Here is a 25,831-nt window from a genome sequence, read left to right as displayed (position 1 = left end):
AAAAGAATGTAGGCCTACATTAAGACAAAATTTCATATTATTTCACCTTTATTTTATATTCTATTTTACTCAATTGCAAGCTTATTAAGAACAAGTTTTGATCATAACTTACCCTTACCTCATCCATATTACACTAGAATTATATCATATAGAAAAACATTTTTTCCATTAGTTTTATAAGACGTATCCACAGTGTGATTTTAGTTATGTAATTTTAAAAAACCACTTTGGTGTAGATTTTTCAAAAATGATAAGCCTGAAATTAATTAAAATTGTCATTAAAAGATTTCTAGTTTTGCTTTTATAAAAATCATTATTTCAAATTTCACAGTGAAGAGGTACTGAATTCCTCATAGGACATGAAATTATATAAAAATAGAAGACATAGACATCTTTAAATCTTTAATCCTTTGATTAAGCAGCAAGCATATCACTCTTCCAGGCCAAACACTGCTTAAACAAAAAAGAAAAATAATGACGTGCAAAATATTTACAAAATATGCAAAGCACACAATAAAGACATCTCACTATATACATGTGTCATATTACTAATGAAGCTAAGGTTTTTCTACTGTGTGCTCTAATGCATGTAAATCAAATTACAGCACATCCCTCAGATACAGCACCTTGGCCCATGTCTGGGATAGAACAGATTTTTTAATGAATCACAATATACTGAACAGCTGGACAGATGCTGGTGCTGACCAACTTGACTGACATATCCCACATATTGTGTACTGAAGGTCTACTGACAAGAGACAAGACAATAAACGCTGTAAAGGTATAGTATGCACATACGTAAGACAATTTAAGTGCTTTAAAAAAATGCTTTAGATATTTGAAGATACATAACTGTCCCCTGTGGCTTTTAAAGAAAAAATAAGTATAAATTGTTGAATATTAAGAATTTTAAATCAGCTAAATTCAGGTCCAAGAACTATTTAAGATGATTCAATGAGAAAGAACCTAACCTGGAAAAAGAGTTTCAGATATGCCAGTACGTAGGGTATTTATGGAAATAAGTGGTCTAAAATTAAAAATTAAAACTAATCAATGAACTTAAATCTATAGCACTTTAAGGCTGTGGAGCCAATGATAGGGAATATTTTGGGAACACATGATCTTTCAAAACATAAATTAGGGCCTTATGTTGACTATTATTTTGTGAAGTATTCTACATGTGATAAGAATGTGAATGTGCAAACATTTAGCCTATGTCCACTAGTATAGCAATATAAGTGATCTGTCCCTTTGCACAAATAATGATTCCAATATGAAATCATTGTATCAAAAATATTAATTACACATTGTTGAAATACTATCACTTGTAAAATATTCTTTGTAAGGACTTAATGATTATGGGTTGAATTAAGAAGACTTGATGTCTTTTGTGTTCTTCTATAAAAAGGGGTCTCAGCATTTTTAGTTAACAGCACAATTGTGACAATATACTGATACATCTTTAGATAACACAGAACAAATTCTTAAATTTATTTTTGAAATAATGTTGATGATTTAACCCTAAACCAATCCCACAAATACAGGTTGGCTGCAAGGAATACACAAATGTATCCAAATAGTACAATAGAGATTTATCAAGAAAACACTTTTCATATTAAATGCAGACCATATTATTAAGTATAAGGGCAATTTTAAGTTCAGAAACCAAACACGAAAAGGGTACTGTAAATAAATGCTTCCATAACCACTGTGTCTACATAACTAACAAAATATAATTCTTCTCTGAAGTCCCCAGATGTAGGCAACTACTAGTTAAAAGCAGATAGCATTTAGAAACAAAAAAAAACCCAACTCCATTTTCAAGGAACTTAAAGAGATTATATTTCAACAAATTAAGTCCTCATTTGTATGCAAAATTATTCTTCCAATCCTCTCATTACTGATAGATGATGAGTCAATGACCTTTAAACAAGGACTCTGCGCTAGGACCCTAAAATGTATGTTAAAGGGTTAGTAGGTTCAGTACATTCTTTGTGGTTTTATATAATTGCTTTGCAATTGATTAAATTGCTTTCTTTTAAAGGAACATATTAAAATTCCTTTAGAAAAAAAAGCAACATTTTTTGAAAGAAGGGATATGCAGCTATAATTTCTTAAATATGCATAAAATGAACATATGTCAAAATCTGAAATGCTGGCTATTCTTGCACTCCTAACATAGGAAAATGTTTTTAAAAAATTAAATTAAAGAAAAAAGCCGAACATCCTTAACTTAAGAAACTTAAGGAGTTTTCACAATTCCTAAGTCAATATTCCTGTACTAAGAGCCTTGACTATGAAGAGGCAGGAATATAAAGAACCTCGATAAAATAAATACAGTAAAAACAAAACAAAAACTTGGTATATAGAATACTTAAATCTTTTTTTTTTTCCTTTTATGAGTTCAACATTGCTGAACATATACTCTAGAAAGGAGGCTAACTGGAGGCTTTTTGTTGTGTAACATTTTAGTCTAGTGGACTGAAAAATTTCTTAGACATCCACTTATGCCAGTCCACTGCCACAGAACTAGTTCGCAGCCTCAGTATCTAGAAATGATTATTCTTTCCTCTTTTTCATCAGTCAGATGAGCATTGGTATAATGATGGGGTGAAAAGTTACTGCAGCTCTGTCCAATTTAATTTTTAGTGCAGTGAGGACTGTGAATCTGTCTGAATTCCAATAAGTGATGGTGGCTGTTGACCACCAACCGTGGACAACACTGGTCTTGGGTTTAGACGGGGTGGCATAGAATTAGCAGGGCGAATAAGAGGTGGTGGAGGCTGATTTAAAGTTGGCCGGGGCTGGATGAACCGAGCCTGCTGCTGGAGTGGAGGAGGCTGCCGGTGAAGAGCAGGGGCAGCAGGCAGTGTTGGACGAAGAAGTGGTGGAGGCTGGTTCAGAGTGGCAATAGGGGCTGTTGGTGTTGGAGTGGATGATGGGACAGGAGGTGATGGACCCAGTGTCCGAGGAGCCTGTGGGGTCTGTGCCTAGAGGTGAGGAAACAAAAATACATGTATGAGATGTAAGTCCTAATGAACTTAATACAATATAGTTTGGGCTGTCACAGGAAAAACAAAACAAACAAAAACAAAACAAAAACATAACACCAGTGTTTATTGGAAGCACAAGCTTCTTTTATTTTAAACAAAACAAAACAAAAAACCAAAAACCAACGAGGCTACCAAACAGGCATCTTTATTTGTAAACAGCTTAACACTGGAAATAAAAATAAGACTATGAAAGAACAATACACTCCATTCTTCTAGAATCAGAACTTAGCATGTCATTATGACTTAAGAGTCACGAGAGATGCACCACTGAGTAAGTGTATTGTCAACCTTTCATGCTCAATTTAGCTAGTCCTCTTGACAAATTAACCTTACAGAATACCACACAAAATGGTGATTCCTCAACTCATATTAGCTGAAATTCCATACACAAACACACCTCCTCTTCTTCATCAGTGCTCTTCCCTGATGGCACATTAGAAGCACTTTTTGTCTCCTCCCCTAAAGTAGAAGCATCACCATTAGAAGCCTGGGTTCCTTGTTCTGCTTCCCACTCCTGCAATACCTCCTCTAAGTTAAACCGACGCCTGTAGTTTACAAAGAAGTTCTTCACTTGGCCAACAGTCTTGTTGCCAATTACATCTGCAATAGCTTGAAAATCTTTACCATATTTGCGGACACCTGGAAGGCAAAGTAAATAATACACCTGTGAAGGATCAATAAGGAGAGCTGTGTGTACTATACATCATGCACACACAAAAGATACCAGCAATGACAATCCTTTCTGACAAACTCTGCTCAGTTCTCAATTCTGAGATAGAGGCTAAGATATCAGGGTCACAGATGAAAACTATCAGTTATGTCATTTCATCGAGCCAGCCACTTGCCTTCAACTGAACAATCAGAAACTTACCATTTTTTACATACTCAGTTATTTTCTCCAATCCTCTCTTGAACTCTCAAATACAGTCCATTTATTGTAAAGCATTGAATTCTTTGTTCCATCCTCAATTCCACATTCATTTATTTCCCTAGTAGCCAGTCACCTAAATTTGAGCAACATCGTTTGTAAACAAAACTGGATGGGAATGAGCCATCTCTCTTATCCCCTCAATGGACTGAGTGAGTAGCCTTAGGGTTCCCCCATTAAGAAAAGCATTATAATTTTGGTCTTAATACTAACTTCAACATGAATACTTGCCTATACCACCAGGGTACCAACAAATTGAAATTAGGTAAGAACTTAAACATGAAAAGCAGGAGAATCATCACAAGTTGGTGGATTTTTAAAAGGGAAGTTTTTTTTCAGAGTCAGTTGGATTTTAACTCATCTAGTAGTTTTAAAGACTGAATGGATGTAAGATTATAGCTTAAAGAATAACGTAACAGTAATGACTACCTGAAGAGCACTTGTGCTCATCATCACTACCTTAAACTTAAGAAGGGATACATATTGTTAATTGAGAACCTAACTTTACACTAAGGAAGTTTCATTATAATGAAGGGTAATAATTGATTTAAGAAGTTGAGATTGTTAACTATACTATAGAATTTTAAATAGATAGTAATTTCCTCTTAAGGGAATTCTAAAAGAAGTTCACAGACTCATTCTAGGAGATGCACTTAGCTCAAAACAGAATAGAAAATAGAAAAGTTGTTGAAAATTTTTATAATTTGATAACTGCTTTTAAAAATACCAGAAAACAGTAACTCATTAATGAAAGAGATGAGAAAAGAGACAAAAATATGGGGGCTTAAATAAACAACATGTATATGATCACAGATGAGAGAATATATGGATATGTTAATACCCAGCAGAAATGCTATTCTTACCAATACCAATTAATATGAAATACTCAGTTACCCTAAAGCACTATCATGATGTAACAATCCTACTTTCAAATTCTGCTTTATTTTAAATTGAGAATTTGGAAATAAGCATCTCTGACTACATTAAACTAGCTGGGCTTGACTCTAAGGGGAATTCCTTTATCTAAGAGCACTCTGGACAGGAGGTCTGACACTACTATCCTCTAATTATATCCCATTTTTAAGGTAGAGTTCTGGGTTTGTAAGCTATGCTCATTTGCAGTGTTCTCAAAGGAAAATACATGTACATGACAATAAAGTAACGATAGACACTGTTTATAATATTTTATCAGCATAAATGAATTTATACTCCCTTTAAACCCATGAGGTTGATTTCCAGTTTGAACTTGACAGTTAACTATAAATTCTAATAGTGACTAGATTCCACTGAGAGTTTATTTGGTAATAAAAATCCAAGGATATTTGATAGGAGTTACTGTTATATATTCAAGTACTTCTCTACTACTTTTACATTTTAGAAAATAGCAACTCTTAGAAGGGTGAGTCTCTGTGCCATTTCTAAATTCTAAATTTGAGTTTGCTGCACTGAAGATTAACTACTAATTAGAAACCAAATATAATGTTCTATCAGTTACTAATTTTCATAAGGAACACTTAATTTACATTCTAGCAATGGTCAAACCTACTGAATACATGAGTTTAGAAGTGAAAACCTTAAAAAAAGTCTTAGATGAGACTGTATTCCTAAGAAGAAGTCACATTAAACTAACTCTGACTCCAAGTCTAAAGATATTATAAACCTCAGAACACTTATTTTGCAAAATATATTCCAAAACTTTAAGTTGTCCCCAAGTCTGATTCCATTAAATAAGTGCCCCTTCTTCTGACTATACTCCTTTTGATCTTCCACTTAATTTTCTCTTGTTCAATGGACTTTACCTTGTCACCAATATTGTTACATTTGTAAAATTATATATCTTAAACTCAAAACTACTTCCTGTAAGAGTGTTTCTAGAGATGTTCAATGTTGACAACTTTTTCTAACTCACTCAAGTATGCTTATCATTAACTATAATATGTTTATAATTAACTCATGTATGCCAGTTAAACTCTTAAGGCTCAGACCACACTGTAGACTTCTGTAGTTTGGCTGAGGATTCCAACCTCAGATATTCCAACCTAGATATTCCAACAAATATCTAGGCACATTTGTTCCTAAGAACAAATCCCCTCAGCCTGAAGGATGGCTGGACAGGGTCTGGAATAGCTGGAGCTCCTTGGCAGTCTCATTTGGACAAGAGCAGCTTCATCTGCTCGCCCCAGTGTGTTGTGACAAATTTCATAATTTTCTCTGTGTACCATGATGTGAAAAAGGTTGGAAAGTACTGTCCTAGAAAATACAAAGCAGCACTAGCATTACTACAATGCTGAGTACACAGGAAGTGCTTAGGAAATAAGGAAATACGATTGTTCTTCCCTAAACCACAAGAGGTATTAGATATATATGGCTGAATTCTTCATTACCTTCACACTCAGAATGGCATAGCTCAAGAGCATTTTGGTTAGACGATGGAACTCTTAAGCTCTATACTGTTGCTAGCAACTAGGCAAACTCTAGTGAAACCCCAACTGACTCAATGAGACTGCTCCTTTAAAAGAATCTCCAGCTAGGCTTCTGAAACAACTAGCAGGTGGTAGTGATGAGCAGCAACTAACTTGAACAACTTACAGCATCAGAGCTTACCCTAGTTTCAATCTGTCCCTGGGGGAAGGGCACTCCATTATTTCTTCATAGTTGATAATAAACAAGGTGATCTGACTACTTTCTCAGGAAGGGAGTTAAATATGATTAAGTCAATCTCCCTTCCTGAAGATGTAAAAGGTATGCTTGAACTATAGTTGTTAAAGTCTCACTTCTAGGGAAAGTGAGACTTTCAAAGTGAGTCGTTTTCAAAGGTTAGTGGAATAAACAGACAAATAGTACGTTTCCCAGGAAGAAAAAAAACTGTTTTCAGTCAAATTTCTAAATTTCATTTGAAAGCTACAATGAAACAACTTGGCTTTCTATGGTGGCAGATGATACCTTATAATCTTTATAAAGTTTTATTTGGGAATTAACATAAAAATATAAGTCATTAGGATATTCTGTTATCATTACATTTTATGAAAGCCCACATATTCCAACCAGGAATCTATATTACCCAAGGCAAAAACATCTTTTTTAAACATTTCTTGTCAATACTTTAACTTGCTAAAGAAGATATTTTTATTAGCAGTAGAGACATGAGCATAGCCATTATCTGAATTATCAGACATTCTGAATTAGTGGAGTCTGTCCACACATTTTTTTTTTTTTTTAAATCTTTGGCTAGTAAGATGGTGGTAACTTCAGGAGAATTTATGTGGTATTTCCCAACTGTAAAATCAGAATCTGAATCTTTTTAAATTATTTTTATGTTTAGCTAGAAGGGATAGCATGGATAGCTGCCTTTGGTATGTTTAAAACCATTTTTTAAAATTTGATTTTGGGGCTGGGCATGGTGGCTCATGCCTGTAATCCCAACACTTTGGGAGGCCAAGGTGGACAGATCACTTGAAGTCCAGGAGTTCGAGACCAGCCTAGCCAAAATGGTACAACCCAGTTTCTACTAAAAATACAAAAATTAGCCGGGTGTGGTGGTAAACGCCTGTAGTCCCAGCTATTCGGGAGGCTGAGGCACAAGAATCACTTAAACCCAGGAGGTGGAGGTTGCAGTGAGCCGACATACTGCCACAGTGCTCCAGCCTGGGTGACAAAGTGAGACTCTGTCTCAAAAAAAAAAAAAAAAAAAAAAATTGATTTTGGACCACAAAAAAAAAAAAAAAAACACACCCAAAAGACGAAACATGGTAAGCTGCTTATAGATAATCAAATTTCAGAGGATTTTTTTTCTGGCTTTCACAGCAAAATTTATTAAAGTGAACATGTACTTAGTTTAACTGGGAAACATTAATTTTTCAAAAATGTATTTTTAAAATAACAGGAATACAATAACATCTAGAAACTCCAGAGAGATTATTCTCTTCTATCATTAAGACATACATTTTAAACTCAAGCCATTTGGGAGTGTGTATTTCCACCTCCTATAAATCTCTTCAAGAATTCCATATTAAAAGGTAGAAAAGGTAGCAGTAGCAGCAGAACAGTGACTGATGTATACATGGAAGGGCTAAAAGTCAAAATCACATTGTAAGTTACATTCCATTACAAAAATGCTGGAAATTTTGAATCATTAATTATTTAATGTAAGTGTATCAGAGGGCTGACAATTATACTTTTGAACCTCCGTTCTTATGGTATCTGTTATAATAGAAAAATAATCTCTAAAGCAAAAGGGTGCTTTTCAGATGGAAAGATATAAATCTCCTCGTTCTACTTCCTTTTGATCATTCTTGTACTGTGTTACCATCCTTTTATTTTTAAGCAACTGCCAAATCTACTTTCTCTCCTTTACAAACCCTTCTATCTTTTTGTTAGTATGAGACGGAAAAAAGACAATTTCTAGACTTGAAAATTCATTTATCTTAAAAAGGTGAATGAACTACAAGAAAAGGTAACTTTTACTATAAGCATAAGTCATGTGAACATAGTTCTGTCATTTTCTGTTTTATATAAAAGGTAGTAATTATAAAAAATAACTATATAAAAATAACTAATTAAAGCTGATATCTTTATACAATTGGAAAAAATTTTGTTTATCCTAAAGTAGCATAAATTTTAGTTGGGAAGCTTTTTTTAAGCACTACTGACTAGGAAATGAATATATTTAAGAGGCAGCTTATAATTAAAATGCAAATACCATATACCATGCTTCTAGCCTCTACATACTTTAAAAAAGTGTTTTGTACTATAATTTAAACATATTGCTTTTTGAAAACAGCTAACCATCATTCCATTTTAAATGGAAAAAAGATACACTTAGAATAATCTAATTCCTTTTTAAATTCCTTTTAAAATTCTTTTTTTTTTTTTTTGAGTCAGAGTCTCGCTCTGTTGCCCAGGCTGGAGTGCCATCTTGTCTCACTGCAACCTCCACCTTCCAAGTTCAAGCAAATCTCCTGCCTCAGCCTCCCAAGTAGTTGGGACTACAGGTGTGCGCCACCATACTCGGCTAATTGTTTGTATTTTCAGTTAAGATGGGGTTTCACCATGTTGGCCAGGCTAGTGTCAAACTCCTGGCCTCAAGTGATTCACCTACCTTAGCCTCTCAAAGTGCTGGGATGACAGGCGTGAGCCACCACACCCAGTCCCTTTAAAAATTCTTGATTTCTGAATGCTGTTTATCATGAATATCAAGTTGGATTTTAGGATAACTTCTAAAAGCATTATAGGTTAGAGAAAAATATTTATATATGTATAAGCTACAAACAGGAATATTTTATCATTAACACAAATATGGAAAGATCATTATTGGTCATAATAAAATTTGGTCATAATAAAAATTAGATACTTAGGGTTGGAACAACTGATAGAAACTGTAGAAGTACCTTTCCTGGCAAATATTTTGAGGATTAAATTAGCAGTATTAATGATATCCTACCTGGAGACTCTTGAAGAATTCTATTAAAATTATAACATAGGTAGAACTAGAATTAACATAATAAAGTGACTGATTACAAAAGTGTAAACAGACATTCCTATTTCATCTGAGCATGGTTTCCCCTCTCTTCCAATTAAGAAAGAAAGAAGGGAAACTTATTTAAATAGTTAACATTTAGTTAACAACTATAGGAGTAGATGGAACAGGAAAGTAGGGTGGGAAATACATATTTAAGCCCTAGGAAAGGAAATGATCTCAATATGTTTGGTTTCAAAAGAGTAGTAACAAAAAAACTTATTTAATAGTAAAGTTGTAAATCTCACTAGTTGCACCAGAGTCAATATTTTTTTCTGCAGGTCACTGTAAGTCTTCTACTATGAGCCAGATAAAATAAAGCATTTAACAAGTAAGTGTCAAATCAGAAATGTATGTGTAAAATGTCTTGCATATAAAGTGCTATACAAATTAAAACATGTTAATATCAAAAGTTTATTATTACTTTGGAAAACTAAATTGGTCATTAGAGTAATATAAAGGTTTACCAAAAAACAAAAACAATTGCCTGCTAAGATAAGTACTTCTAGACAGTAAACTGTGTATTAAAAGACCCTGAAATTATGTCCCTTAACTGCACTGAAACTCAGGTACAGGGGACGTTACTACATGATTATACTACTTATAAGACACACTTCTGAGCACCATATAAATGCATGGGCACATAAGACAATATAACACTTTAAAATTCTCTTTAAAATAGCTATTTTGGGCACGAATAGCCTTTATAGTTTTATTTTATGTAACAACAACAAAACCCAAAAATGAAAACAAAAAAAAATCCAAAGAATAAATAAAACAGAGACATTAACACCATTAACACATTATTTAAAAAGTGCCTTTGAAATCCTGCAAACATGCATACTTCCATACAAACTGCTGCATTAGTGTAACTTCAAGGGTTACTTTTTAAATGCACATAGTATAATACTGAATATACCTCAGTACAGAGGAAATGTTTGGTTATATATATGACTACTCCATTATTTTATTTTAATATTTATAAGTTATGTCCACATATATAGTTCAAACTATATATTTAGATATTACCACTGCTCTTCCTTTGAATGCAGCTTTGGGTAGTAACCAACCCAGCCAAAAGATTCAATGGACTCTATAACTTAAAGTACTGCTACAGAGCAATATCAAATACTGAGTGCTGTGTAGAGAAGTATTAGCCTAGATTTTTTTTCCTATGACACTCTTTTCAGAAAATTCTTTCACTGGGATAATTTCTTAAAAATACAGAGTTAATATACTAGTCTTTAAGCAACTGAATACTGGAAATCAGGGTTCAGTTTTTACCAGGCTACTAAGATAGAGGGAAATAGTGGCTTTACATGAATAAAAGAAATCCCTATTCAAAATGACTATATTAAACATGTAGGCCATTGCTCTAAATGAATATAAAGCAGCCACTGAAAATGCTAATTTTTTAAACAATAATTTAAATTAGCAGAGCCTAATTTAAAAACAGCTATTTTTGAACATTATGAACTAACTAAACCTTGTTTTGACTCATTCAGAAACTCAGTTCTATAATTACAGATGTGTCCAATGCACATCCAGCACCCTGTGTCATAGTATCAATTCTTTATGAAATGACTGTGCTATGCTGCACAGGCCAAAGCAAGGGCTGACACATCATCCTGCTGGCACCCTCCTGTGTCATTTTCAAATCATGCTGGCTGGCTAATTCTTACTCTCTCTAATCCAAACTGCAGAGTCATCTATCAGTCGATCAATCGGAATGATGTCTGCACAGCATTTTTGTGTTAAATATGTTCTCTGAAGACTATTTGGCAACATTTTAAAAGGTATGCTTATATGTTTCACTGGGGCCCCACTCTCTCAACAGTAGTTAACCTACATTAAAAAAAAGTTATTAGCACTCAACACAAAGAGGTGCTCAGGCAGGAAGAAACAAAATGTAGACCAAACTTTAAATTGTATAATCAGACCTGCACATAAATGTATCATGAAGAGAAAACAAATCCGTAACAATGAATAAAAATATACAATTTGTCTTTAAGTCATTTAAACATGAGAAAATCCAAGTTTATAATGCTTCCAATTTGCCCATGGGTATTCCTAATAAAAAAAAAGTCTTCTACCATATAATTCAACAAAACATTCTTAGAAATAGTGCATTTAAAATGCTGAATGTGATTTTTTGATATCTCTCAAGTCTCTTTTCAAAAATATACCTATTTAAAGTCAGGTTTCTAAGCATTCAGTGGTACATCTCTTAAGGGAAGTATGAAACATTGAAAGTTAAGCATGTAGTTAATATTTTCAATCCTGACATTTATCAGATAAACACTATTTTACAAAGTAGAGAAATCAGAAACATCTATAGTTTATTGATGCTTTTGAGTTATCAATGAATGATATATATAGTAAGAATGAACCCAATTGCAGGAATATCAAAGGAAAAGCACAGAGAGCCCATGTGACTTTTTCATGCTTAATTATCACCATCAATTATTTAGTGCCGAGAATGCATTACGTGCTGTTCAGGACTCAAAATGTACGTAGACTTGAGTATGTCACATCCACAAATACAACACAGAATTCCTGGTCACCAGGACTTTGTGATAAACACAAGAGCCCTTTCTTGACCAATTTCTAAAGGAAGGGAAGAACTAGGGTAGTCACCTTTCATGACAAATTAAATAATTATTAACAACAATAACTGCTTATCTTTAATATACCTTGCACTGCTAGAAGCTGCTCCTCTGTGGTCCAACGGGCATTAATTTTCTGATTTGACTACAAAATTAAAGAGAAGTTTCCTAATGAGGATATGAAGACAGACATTTTCCAAAGTGCTTATTTTTTTTTAAGTTTTCATCAAATCACAGACATGAGATTACTACAACTCTGATTTATGAAGATTCTATTTTTAGAAAGTAAAAATACATATTCTGAGTTACCTTTTACCCATGCAGAAAGATAATGAAAGGGAAATGTACCAATTTGTGAGAAGGAACAACATTTGCATTTATGCTCTAATTAGAAATATTAAAATGTGAGAAAATCTATTAGTCTCCCATTTTCCAACTATAATATTCCTATCACACATTGCAGCTATGAATTTTAGCCTAGTTTTAAACATTTAAGAGACTTTCTTTGCTTTTCCTTTTTTCTTTTTTGAGACAGGGTCTTGTTCTGTTGCCCAGGCCAGAGTGTGCAGTGACATGATCACGGCTCACAGCAACCTCAAAATCCCAGGCTCAAGCAATCCTCTTACCTCAGCCTCCCAAGTAATGGCTGGCACCACGGGCGCCTGCCACCACACTCAGCTAATTATTATTATTTTTTTTAAGAGATGAGGTCTCGCTATGTGGCCAGGCTGGTTTCAAACCTCTGGCCATAAGCAAGAAACTTTATTTTCTTCTTCACCCTGATGCCCAGGCTGGAGTGCAGTGGCATGATCTTGGCTCACTGCAACCTCCGCCTCCCAGGTTCAATTGATTCTCCTGCCTCAGCCTCCTGAATGGCTGGGATTACAGGCACCCACCACCATGTCCGGCCAATTTTGTATTTTTACTGGAGATGAGGCTTCACCATGTTGGCCAGGCTGGTCTCAAACTCCTGACCTCAAGTGACCTGCCCATCTGGGCCTCCCAAAGTGCTGGGATTACAAACGTGAGCTACTGCACCCAGCTGAAACTTTATTTTCTTCAGAGAGGATCTATGACTCCAAAATTTCTTCCCTTCATATTTAAGATTAAACCTATCCTTCATACCTGAAAACAGTGGTATAAATTATCATAGGACTACAGAACAGGCCTAAGTCCTAAAATATTTCTTTAAATTTCTGAAGCAGAAAGTGATCCTGATAAGAATATGTTTTTTCAAGACCCCCCAATATTTCTCCCCACAAAAATCCTAAATTTAGGATTTTCAGTATGGTAATATTACAACAGCAAGTATCTAATCAGACTTCATTAGTGTATACCCACTGAGTGGTAAATCGAGGACCTTTGACAGTAGATGGACAGAAATAAATACACCAACATGCAGGGGTTTGCAGAAGGAACTGCCAAGATAAAGTGGCTCCGTGTAATACCTGGGCATGTTGGGCAAAACAGAAAGAGGGCTTCCTTTGAGAAGTGGCGTTTAGGTCTTACCTCACTCATGGTCTTAGCAATAAGAGTTTCTATAGCACACAGAGGTTCTAGGTAACACCAACTTTCTCACCAAAAGTAAGGAGGTGCAAGTACTCAGAATGAAGAATGAAACAAAAATCCAAAGTTAAAAAAAAAAAAGAGGAAAAATGAAAAAGCAAAAAACAAAAAACAAAAAAAAATGGACTTAAGAGTTAACGAGAGAAAAACCTAAAACAAATCACTGTATTCTAAATGAGGAGATTAAAAAGGGACAGCAGGGCAGGCGAGGTAGTAAACAGTGGATAAGCCTCAAGGTTAGGAACCTGGTGATGAGGCAAAGGAAGAACAGTAAAAAGGAAAAGAGAAAGGGGAGAATAGGATAAAAACTATGAGAGACATAAAGAAACAGTAATAAAAGAGCACAACAAATCTAAAAAAGAAAAAATAAAAAAGGAGATAGGGAAAATTAGGTAAACATATGTTCCCCCAAAAGGGGAGTAACAAGAATGGAGGAGGAACTCTATTTAAAGAAGGGACATATATCCTTAATTGAGACCCTAACTTTACACTAAGGAAGTTTACACTGAGTTCATGCACAGGCAATCTGATGCTACCTTGGCTGTGTAAGGTGGATAAAAGATGACCTTGGTACCCAAGGATAACTAGTACTGAAATCAATTTAAAACAGGTCAAAATATTTTATAGTAAATGGTAAAAAAATAAAAGGTTGATTGCAGTTCAATCTGAAATGTGAAACTAAAACCTGTAGAAATTAGCTCTTTTTAAAAAATAGTTAATGACTTGTTTAATACACTTTATTTTTGGCATATCTTTTCTGATGATACAATGGTGCAACATCCTTTGGCTTTGAAATTTACATGATCATAAAATGGGTCATTTTTTGCTTTAAAGGCTTATTGAAACAATTTTCTCAAGGTCCTCTCTTAATACTTGGTTCTCAAATTATTCTTTTGCGAAGTGCTTGCCTGTGAGTGATCACTTTTTTCTTTAATGGTTAATTCTGCTGGATACTCATCTGACAATTTTGTAGGTGACTAATGTCATTCTCTTGCAGTTTAAGAGACTTCATGAAGTTTCTCATCTTTTGCAAAGTATGCAATTTCATTTTGGTTTGTGTTGTATTTGCATTGTATTAGCAAGAGAGTGACAGAGAAGGATAATGTAGTGAATGGGACAGATAACAGCTAAAGTTAATTAGGAAGAGTTGGTGAGTAGAGCCTAATTTTATAAATGATTGGTTTATTAGTCAATGTTCTTGTTTGGCAATTTTTGCTTCTCCATGCATTACATGGATGAATGACGAGTTGGATATTGAGGATCTTCTGTACATACAACTTGCAATAACGATGTTTTAGGTAGCTCTAAGGATTAAATATAACTAAATATGAGGATATATTTAGAATATATCTAAAAAGGCATCTGGCACACTGCCTATGCAAATAAAAGTTGATCAATTCATGTTTATTAAATCTGAAAGAAACTGGAGGGAAAGGTATCATTAATGAAAAGGTAACAAAAACTGAAAGAAAAAATAACATGCATTATGAAAATTTTTTTCATCTAAACTGCAGAAAGCTTACAAATCAGAAAATGAATGAATACAAACAGCTTTAAAGTTAAAAAGTACAGAGTATATGGGGGAATTTCAAGATGAGAGAAAAAGTCATAATGATTTAAGTGGGGAAACAGAACAAGGAAAGGTTGAAGACTGAGATGGGTTTAGAATAGGAAAAGCTTCTGAAAGGCAAATAATGGGAAGGCAATCCACATGTAAGGGAAAACAGTATTTGTGTCAGTAAGAAGTAATAGCCTGGCAAGCTGGTGATATTTAACTAAATTAAAATATGATAAGGGCCATCCACTTTTGGAAGGGTAGTAAAATTCAAGGTTGATAAGTTCACACTAAATTTAATAAGCAATAGTTATGTTTTGTTTTGGGGGGCAAGGGGTCAGGGGTATGATCATAACTAAAATAAGACTTTAATCCTGGAAAGCTCAGAGAAGGACAATGCTGTTAAGAACCTGAGAAATCAAGAAATGCTGCTGTGGGAGATGTGGGAAGGTGAGGCTAAGATTTAATTTAATTTGGGATACAATGAGAATGAGGTATTGGACATTCAGGTGGAGTTCAGGTTCCACCTGAGGCTAAAATCAGATTCATTTATTTAAAACACAGTTTTGAAGAGTCTGGGAAATTTTTATAAGAAAAAACAATGGAGTCATTATCTTACTCAGGTCTAAAATTGGCCTACAATTTTTAAAAAAAAATTTTTTTCTGGCCGGGCACGGTGGCTCAAGCCTGTAATCCCAGCACTTTGGGAGGCCGAGGCGGGTGGATCATGAGGTCAGGAGATCGAGACTATCCTGGCTAACATGGTGAAACCCCGTCTCTACTAAAAATACAAAAAACTAGGCGGGCGTGGTGGCGGGCGCCTGTAGTCCCAGCTACTTGGGAGGCTGAGGCGGGAGAATGGTGTGAAGCCAGGAGGCGGAGCTTGCAGTGAGCCGAGATCACGCCACTGCACTCCAGCCTGGGAGACACAGCGAGACTCTGTCTCAAAAAAAAAAAAAAAAAAAAAAAAATTTTTTTTTTCAAGATTACTCTTGAAATGTCTTTAAAAAGGTAGCCAGAGACAGGCACACAGTCTCTCAATACACCCACACAGCCAGGTATTCCTCCAGCATTGGAATGGACCACTAGTTTTTCAGTTAAACCACAGATGAAGCTGTTGGCTTGAATTTAGGGTAGTGTTGTTTTTTACAAACACACACATACACACACACACACACAAAATTCTCTCTCAGTTCAAAGAGACACACAGAAGGCATGCAGAAACTAAGACTGACTAAAGAAACAGTGGATTCTGAATTCTCAGTTCACCACTGCTCACTGTGGGGCATACATTCAATAAATGGAGTGTAAGAAGAATTGCCAGCACTACTGCACTTGCTATTGCTAAACATTCTTTCTCTCTTATTTGACTGAATGTCTGGATAAATTTGTGTAATTTAAATGAACATATGATATGACTTTAACACAGTAAAACAATGAGATTGTGTATTCAAGACAAGGGAAATGAATTTTGAGGACAACTTGGAGAATGCCTATATGTATAGAAGACAAACCAGGGAACAGAAGAAGAGTTATAAAAGAGAACATAACCTCCCAAAAGTTAAAGGAAGAAAAAGAGGGGTAGTGGGAATGAGAAGTTAAAAGTTGTGGAAAGTGGTCATCAGTGCCAATGCTAACCTTTGTAAGAGGCAGCTTAGTGGAAAAATGCAGAAGGGGCTGAGCACAGTGGCTCACACCTGTAATCCCAGCACCTTGGGAGGCGAGGCGGGTGGATCACTTGAGCCCAGGAGTTTGAGACCAGCCTGGGCAACACAGCAAGACCCTGTCTCTAGGAAAATTATAAAAAATTAGCCAGGTGTGGTGGTGTGCCTGTGGTCCCAGCTACTTAGGAGGCTAAGGTGGGAGAATCACCTGAGCCCGGAAGATGGAGGTTGCAGAGAGCCGAGATCACGCCACTGCACTCCAGCCTGAGGGATGGGAGTGAGATTGTCTCAAAAAAAAAAAAAAAAAAGAAAGAAAAAGAAAAATGCAGAAGGGACGGTTGAAACTGTATAGGATTAAGCAGTCAGTGTGTGACAAGTGGAAGCAGAAGAGGGGGAAGAGTGAAGAAAAATAGGGTCAAAAATTTTAAATATACAGGACTCACATACGTTATTGATTTTAATATTGTCTTTTAAATCTGAGAAACTCTGGTAGAGATTAAAGAAAGGACAACTAGAATATGTCTAGGAATCTAAAACTGTGTGGTAGCTGTAGGTAGCTACAGTATGGTATCACAGAGTATATTCTTCTACAAAAACACCTATCTGAAATGCTGTTGCTTTAAAAATAATATAATAATATAAAATAAGACAATCTAATATATAACAATATCAAAGGTCCCAAAAAGCCTTCTAGAACTATCTATGACATCCTTAGGGAATTCGGCATTTTTACTCCATCCTTTCCCTGCTAAATTTCCCATTTTCGTCAGTGGTAGATTCATACTACCTCTGAGTTGAAAGAGGTGGAAAAGGTCACCAAGTTAAACTTTCTACTTGATGCTGAAAATTCCACCCAACATCCATAATGAAAGGATGTCGTCTACCTTTGCAGGAAAACAACCATAGATGGAGAATTTATAGCTTCAAAAAGCACTCCTTTTTCAGTTATACTTATTCTTCCTTCTGGATTCATCAATCTTTCCTCCACCTACCCATTTACCTCCATCCAAAACAAAAAGCAGAAGACATACCAGCGACACCCTCAACATTCTCACATACTTTCAAGGAAGACATATTAATTTCCCTACCTTGCAATGTTCTTTGGGTTTACTGCTTGCTTCCATTCCTATAACTAATACCCAACCCTACTGATACCCCTTAATCATTTACAACTTACATGCTTAATATTTTAGCAGCTATAAAGTTTTCCTGTTCTAATTTATCCTGCATAATAATGACATAACTTTCCTATAATTAAAATTTTTCTTTACATCCTTCTGTACTAAAGAAACTACAGGGTCTTTCCATTTGACTTAATTTAAAAAGCAAACTTCTCTTTCTGGCTTTCACAAGGACTTTATACTCTGGACTTGCCCACTGATGTTTATCACAAAGATGCCCCTACTCAACCCTCCTAACATCTCTCATATACCATGTTCATTCCTTCTCTGCATCCAAGTTTGCCTTCCTAAGTAGACAATATGCTTCTTGAGAAAAGACTGTTTTACATTTTCATGGAATCCTCAATAGCAATTAATTAGCACAATAATGAGCACATAGTAAGTGCTCAGGGAATACCTGTTGACTCATTTTTAAAAGGGCTTTTAATTTTCCCCTACTAGATTTACATTTTTGAATGTACTGTTCAACACCAAACCATTGCTCTTATTATTCCCTCAGCTTGGAATGACTTCTTTGGTCATTTTTGTATGTGCAAAAAATCCCTCTTATCCTTCAAACCTCAGCTGCAGTATTCTCCCTCTAAGAAGTCTTCTCTAACTGTCCTTGCCAGAATGAATAATGCCCACTTGTTTCCCTGTATACTTTGCTTATAAATCTATCATACAACTTTTATCAGTTTGTCTTATAACATCTAGACTGAAAGTTCTTTTTTTTTTAGAGTAGGTGGAAAAATCACATCATCTTGTCCACATCTTTATGTGTTCCCTCTTCCCACACACTTCTCACAGGGCCTAACACAGTGCCTCATATGAAATAGTTGATCAGTAAATACTTGTGGAAGTGAATGGACTTTCTTCAACAAATTTTTCCCTAAATGAAAATAAGAAATACAACCAAATTAATAAGTAACACTTTAGTAACAGCTTACTTTTAGTAGAGTTACTTCATTTCTTTTTTTTTTTTTTTTTGAGACGGAGTCTCGCTCTGTCGCCCAGGCTGGAGTGCAGTGGCCGGATCTCAGCTCACGGCAAGCTCCACCTCCTGGGTTTACGCCATTCTCCTGCCTCAGCCTCCCGAGTAGCTGGGACTACAGGCTCCCGCCACCTTGTCCGGCTAGTTTTTTTTGTATTTTTTAGTAGAGATGGGGTTTCACCGGGTAAGCCAGGATGGTCTCGATCTCCTGACCTCGTGATCCGCCCGACTCGGCCTCCCAAAGTGCTGGGATTACAGGCTTGAGCCACCATGCCCGGCGAGTTACTTCATTTCATGGCTTATTGTAATTATTCCAAAGCTTATTAACATTCTTTGATTAGATATGGTTTAAAATAAAGGTAAGGGGATAGATTACCTGATTCTTCAAGTTCTTTATTGTAATTGTTAATCTGAAATTCAAGTTGCCTTCCTCCCCAAAGCAGTAAGGACAATATGACAAATATAAATATATCCTGGGGACTCTCTAGATGATACAATATATATACATTTTTCACATCATATAAGTTCAATATATCAACCCAAAGTAATATCCAAACTTCAATATATGGATGATAGAGTGTTAACATTTTGGCTATTTTATTTTGATCATTATTTTTATAATAAATCAAAAATTACAATAAATGTTTGATAACTTCTCACCCAATAGCTGCATTAAAATGTGGAAATGTAATATATAATTTTGCTATTATATAAAAACTTCCAAATGTAAGAGGCAACATGACATATACTAATATAGAAATCCAATCAGGACTCTAAAAAGATGAGATATAGCCAGAGTTTCATTATTTACTAGTTCTGTCACCTTGAGAAAGTTGTTAACCTCCCTGATTTCCAGTTTCCTCATGTAAAATAATAGTATCTGGTTCACCTAGCTGTATGGATTTAAAATGAGATAGCACATAGAGAAGCTATAAAATGCTACTGGACTTTCGCATCTTTCTTTTTATAAAGTTAATGAGTGAGGCTGTCCTGTAATTTTATGGAAAAATCTGAGATGAGAATTATCCTTTTCTTGAAAATTTAGTAAATGTTTTTTGTAAAACTGTCTGGGTCTGAAGTTTTCTTATGAGAGAAAAATGTTAATTATTATTTCGTTTTACTTCATGATTACCAATTATTCAGCTTTTCTTTCTTTTTCAGGCAATTTTGATAAGACACATTTTCCTAGGAATTTCTACATTTTATTTTTCACACTTGCTAGTATAAAGTTCTTCCTGCTATTCCCATGTTTTTAGTATCTGCGGTATTTAAGTTTTAGATTACAAAATTATAGACATTTAAAATTGTTTGCATTCATGCATTTTAATGCATAATACAAATTAAAATAATTTTTGTTGCAATAATATAACAAAATAAAATAGTAATTTTTTGTATTATATTATCCTTAAATGACTGTTACTAGAATGTTTGTCACTTTACCTGTGGGCCAGGAATGAGATATCCGTTTTGTATTATTTTTCACTCTTTTCCATAACCTAGCCTTCTTGAAAGAGATTATTCAAAACAATGAAAAACAACTTTTTTCATAAGTCTTCCTTTCTGAAAGACACTGATAACTAAGATGGCATATGGTACATAATTTCTGAAGTACTACTGTTCTGCCTCCCCATAGCCCCTCCATAAATTTCATCTGTAGATATTTCAGTCAACCAAGTTCTTTTCCCCTTCTGGGGAAAAAAAGTCCCAATAAGACCAAATAAGATTATCTGATTATCACATACACAGAAAGGCAAATCCAGGATATGAAGCATAATATGGAAATGTTAAAGAGAGAAAAAAGATATAGTAGAAGCTCCTAGAAAAAGACCTGATTGGATTTTAAGGGAATATAAGTACCCCTATAATTACCACAAATATCAAAAACATATTTAGGTTTCAACTGAAATAGAAGACTTGAGAAAATGGTCAATCAATACCTTGTTTTTGTAAGTACAAGACTGTAAGTCCCCATACTAAAATCGTAAGTGGAAGCTGAGCCAAAGACAATTATCTTAAATTAAAATAAAAATTTGTTAAAATAATCTAGCTTGTTTTCATGATATTTTTCTTGTTGTGTTACCAATTCACACAAGCAGGAAAGGGCTTTCAGCAAACATTGCTGTAGACCCAGAAATACACTAGCATGCTCATCAATGAGCTTCTAGTTTCACATACACTGTTCCTATTACTATTTTCCCTAATTACTTTGCTTGCTATGAATTTCTAAGGGCAGGAAATAAATAATTTAACTTAGATACAAAATGATTAACCAAGCCTCATAAGATCATCTAAATAAAAAAATAGAGACATAATAAATTATCCATATTATGAAACCTTCAAAGTATTAATGATGCATGTGACCAAAATAGTACTTGGACACTGGACAACTGAAAAAAAAAAAGTTTTCACTATACTTAATCACATGTATCCTTCAATAACATACCTCAGGAGGTTTGAATTCTTCAATTCCACCTTCCATTTTCTGTTTAAGTGCACTGTTTACTTGCTTAGCATTCTGAACCTTCAACAAAATAACCCCAAATGTGAATCAGATCGCGTACTTAGGTAAATTTGTTGAGTACTCAATAAGTGAAAAGAATATATTCCAAAACCCTCTTAAATTTTATTTTAGAATAGTCATACTAATCACACTTAGGGCATGACATGCCACTAATTCAACTTATACATGTATGAACTAAACATCTAAGAGACTAAAAGATTCTGAATATCTTTGAATATCATGGTCTTGAATATCTTTTAGCAATAACTGTTATAACCAAAGACAACTGGCACACATAGGAATTAAATTCCATCAATTTTTCTCATTACCATAGTGTTTTGACTAAATAAGAATTTTTCCAATAATAATGATGATGATGGTGGCTAACATTTATTAGGTATTTATTATGTATAAAACATCATTCTCAGTCCTTTATATGTAATAAATCACTTAATTTTCAAAACCACTCTGTGAGGTAAGTACAATCAGTTCTGCTATAACATGACAAATACATTAAAAGTCACTGAACTAGCCAGGTACAGTAGCTCACACCTAAAATTCTAGTGTTTTTGGGAGGCCAGGAGTCTGAGACCACCCTGGTAATATAATGAGAACCTGTCTCGATGGAGAAAAAAAAAAAAAAAAAAAAATTAGCTGAGCATGGTGGCATGAACCTGTAGTCCTAGCTATTCAGGAGGCTAAGGTGGGAGGACTGCTTAAGCCCAAGAGTTCAAGGTTATAGTGAGCTGTGATTATGCCAATGCACTCTAGCCTAGGCAACAAAGCAAGACCCTGTCTTTAAAAAAAAAAAAGGTCAGTGTGCTATGCAAAATTCATAATAAAAACCACAGGGCTTATAGGGAAAAGGAGGTTGGGACACAACATTTAAACTTCAATGACACATAAGACAGGAACCTAACAAAAATGGCAACACAGTTTTATACATTCTAAATGATTTTTTTATCCATAAATGCTACAACAAAGATAGTACTTTACCTTAAAAAAAGACCTGAAGGTTGCTTATGGAAGTGGGAGTCAAAATGGTTGTAGTTTGTGAATTATTATGGAAGTGGTAGGAGGGTTACTTGAAATCAGATGAAAAGTTTTAACACCATATAGGTATGGTTCATAACACACAGTGAATTGAGGTAGCTGGTACATGTTTGAGATGTGTGTGTGCTCAGTTCAGCTGAGTACATTTTGTTTTGCTGACAAAAATCATACATAAACAAACAATTCATGTTATGCTCAAATTATTCCCAAGTATATTAATTGCATTAGAACAAATCCACATTTTCAAAAAAAGTTATAGCAGAACAGACTCTACTTATAACCATTTTTACAGATGAGGAATATAAGGCACAGCCAAGTTAAGAAACCTTCCTAAGGCTAGGAGATACAACCTGAATTTAAATCATACCAAGTTTTTAACTTCTATTCTACTAGCAATATTTAGACTGTTAAGGGTTAGGATTGTTTACTTTTTTCCTCTGTTTTTCCCCCCTAGTATGGACAGCGAAATACTTATAATTTATGAACTTTTTTCACTAGAGATCTTAAAGCCACAGCTAAAATGCATAAAATCTAGGATGATTCAAGGGTAGTCAGCTGGCCATGTTAGATAGACATATAGAGATAGAATGTAAAGTCTCAATTCTCGAGGATTTCATAGAATAGTGGGAAGATAAGTAAAATAAAAGTATGATAAACGCTAAAACACCTAACACAGACTCGGAGAGACAAAGAGAATGAGAGAGTAAATGTGCTTCTATGTATGTTGATGAACAGGTGGTCGGGAAGATTAGGGAAAGTGTTCCAAAGAAAAGGACAGCTAAATTGAGTTTTAAAGAATTAAACTGGCAGACAAGCTTGGGAGGAGGGACTGCATTCCAGGCAGAATAACACTTAGGAAGACAGAAAAGCCCTAAGGCAAAGGCAAGAAGTTAGGCTGGGGTCAGACCGAGGAATTTTAACTTTGCCTGAAGACTGAAGAGGAATTTTAACTTTGCCTAAAGACTGAAGGAAAGCTAAAGGATTTTTAAGCAAGGGAACAAAATGATCATATCTGCCTTTTAGAAAGACACTTCTGGTAGTAATGTGAAGAACAGAATAGTGTAAAGAGGATGGAAATTAACAATCCAGGTGAGAAATAATAAATAATTAAGAAAACTTTCATTAAAACTGTAGGAATGAAGGAAGGATGGTAGTGGTATACAGAGATTAAAGAAATGCCTTGGAAACAAAATTAAGACTTTTTTTTTTTTTTTTTTGAAGACAGAGTCTCACTCTGTCACCCAGGCTGGAGTACAGTGGCACGATCTCGGCTCACTGCAACCTCTGCCGCCCGGGGTTCAAGCAATTCTCCTGCCTCGGCCTCCTGAGTAGCTGGGATTACAGGCACCTGCCACCGTGCCTGGCTAATTTTTGTAGTTTTAGTAGACACGGGGTTTCACCATGTTGGCCAGGCTGGTCTTCAACTACTGACCTCATGATTCACCCGCCTCGGCCTCCAGAAGTGCTGGGATTACAGGTATGAGCCACTGCACCCAGCCAAGACATCTTTGTAAACACTTGATTGTGGAGAATTAAGAGGAATTGAGGCTAATTGGTCACTGGCTTCAGTAATTGAGAGTATGTGGCACTACTCACTGAGACAGAGAATACAAAAAGTGGAACGGATAACTAGAGTGAGTGCGGAAGAATTCAGTTTGAACACTGCATATGAGATGTTTGTGACATAAAAGTAGCAGTGGTTAACAGGATTTGTAAACCCATGAGTGCAAACCTTTACTGTCACACATCAAATGAATAACCAAATTAGGAAGTTAAAGCTTAAAGTGCCTTCTAAAAAAAATCAATAAAAATAGTCCCTAAGTGTAGGAGTAGTAGTGAAGTATGAATACAGGTGACTGAGTACACTTTATTCCTTGATATTTTTAGCACTTTTAAAGTATTACAGCAGATGATTTAGAAGTTTTCTAAAGAGGACTGCTGTGGTTTGGAAGATAGGTGTCTTGCATTCATAGTTTGACTAAAGGCTAAGCATTTAACCAAATATGAGATGTGTTGGTGGTATAGCGGTGAGCATAGCTGCCTTCTAAATATGTACTATTACATATGTACTGTACACACACATACTCAAGACAGTCACAAAGTCAAGTGAAAGAAATTCCAAAATTAAAGTAATGGTTGACAGTGTCAAACATTACTGAGTAGTCACAGTAGTTAAAAACCAAGAAGGCAGCCTTAGATGTGGCTACTTGTTCATAAATGATTTTTTTTTTCCACTGTAAACCTTGAACTCCCAGGCTCAAGCGATCCTCTCACCTCAGCCTCTCTTGTAGGACTACACTACAGATACACACAACCACGCTTGGCTATTTAAAACAATTTTTTTCACAGAGATGAAGTCTCACTATATTGTTCAGGCTGGGGTCAAACCCCTGGCCTCAAGTGATGTTCCTGTCTTGGCCTCCCAAAGTGTTGGGATTACAGGCATGAGCCACCATGTCAGCCCATAAATCATCTTCAAAGAGGTGTTTCAGTAGAACTGGAATATCATACGGGGCAGAATCTGGATTAGAAAGGGTTGGAGAATAAGTTTTGGTAAGAAAGCAGAGGAAGCAAATGTGGCCTATGTTTATTAAGGAAGGAAAAGAGAAACAGAAAAGCAGTTTGGGTGAATAACCAGGACCAAGGAATTGGAAAAATCTGAACATGTTTAAGATAGAGAATCTTGATCCCACACTATACTGTTGCAAGGTTCTTACATTTTGTAAGCAGTAGAATACAGTAGTCCTCCCATATCCGCAGGGGATACAGTCCAAAATTCCCAGTGGATGCCTGAAACTGTGGATAGTACCAAATCATAACATATGCAGGTTGAGTATTCCCTTATCCAAAATGCTTGGAACCAGAAGTGTTTCAAATTTCAGGGGATTTTGGGATATTTGCATAATATATTAACAGTCGCACATCCCTAATCTGAAAACCCAAAATCCAAAATGCTCCAATGACCATTTCCTTTGAGCAATATGTCTGTGCTCAAAAAGTTTCAAATTTTGGAGCATTTCAGATTTTCAGATTAGGGATGCTCAACCTGTACTGTTCTTCCCTGTATATACATACCTATGATAAAGTTTAATTTATAAGTTAGGCACAAGAGAGTAACAATAGCGAATTAAAAATAGAACAATTACAACAATATACTGCAATAAAAGTTATGTGAATATAGTCTGTCTCTCAAAATATCTTATGGTACTGTATTGCAGGTAACTGAAACCATGGAAA

At 35.2% G+C, this 25,831-nt stretch overlaps 1 protein-coding gene across 5 annotated transcripts in view; it reads right to left on the bottom strand.

Moving 5' to 3' along the window:
* Positions 1 to 387: 387 nt before the first annotated feature.
* RCOR3 (REST corepressor 3) overlaps positions 388 to 25,831 on the bottom strand; it is a 58,397-nt gene continuing 32,953 nt past the window's right edge. For 3 of the 5 annotated variants that reach the window (XM_028852849.2, XM_028852852.2, XM_077937194.1), the window contains 4 exons: positions 21,485 to 21,562; positions 12,190 to 12,247; positions 3,451 to 3,692; positions 388 to 2,990 (listed from right to left, as the gene is read on the bottom strand). In XM_028852849.2, coding sequence (XP_028708682.1) covers positions 2,646 to 2,990; positions 3,451 to 3,692; positions 12,190 to 12,247; positions 21,485 to 21,562 — 723 coding nt within the window. In that variant the 3' untranslated portion in view covers positions 388 to 2,645. The remainder of the gene's footprint in view (positions 2,991 to 3,450; positions 3,693 to 12,189; positions 12,248 to 21,484; positions 21,563 to 25,831) is intronic. The other 2 variants (XM_077937181.1, XM_028852864.2) reach the window with 1 other exon arrangement.

Source organism: Macaca mulatta, chromosome 1 (genome assembly GCF_049350105.2).
Source record: "Macaca mulatta isolate MMU2019108-1 chromosome 1, T2T-MMU8v2.0, whole genome shotgun sequence".
Classification (NCBI taxonomy): Eukaryota; Metazoa; Chordata; class Mammalia; order Primates; family Cercopithecidae; genus Macaca; species Macaca mulatta.
This window is presented reverse-complemented; position numbering and strand designations above follow the sequence as displayed.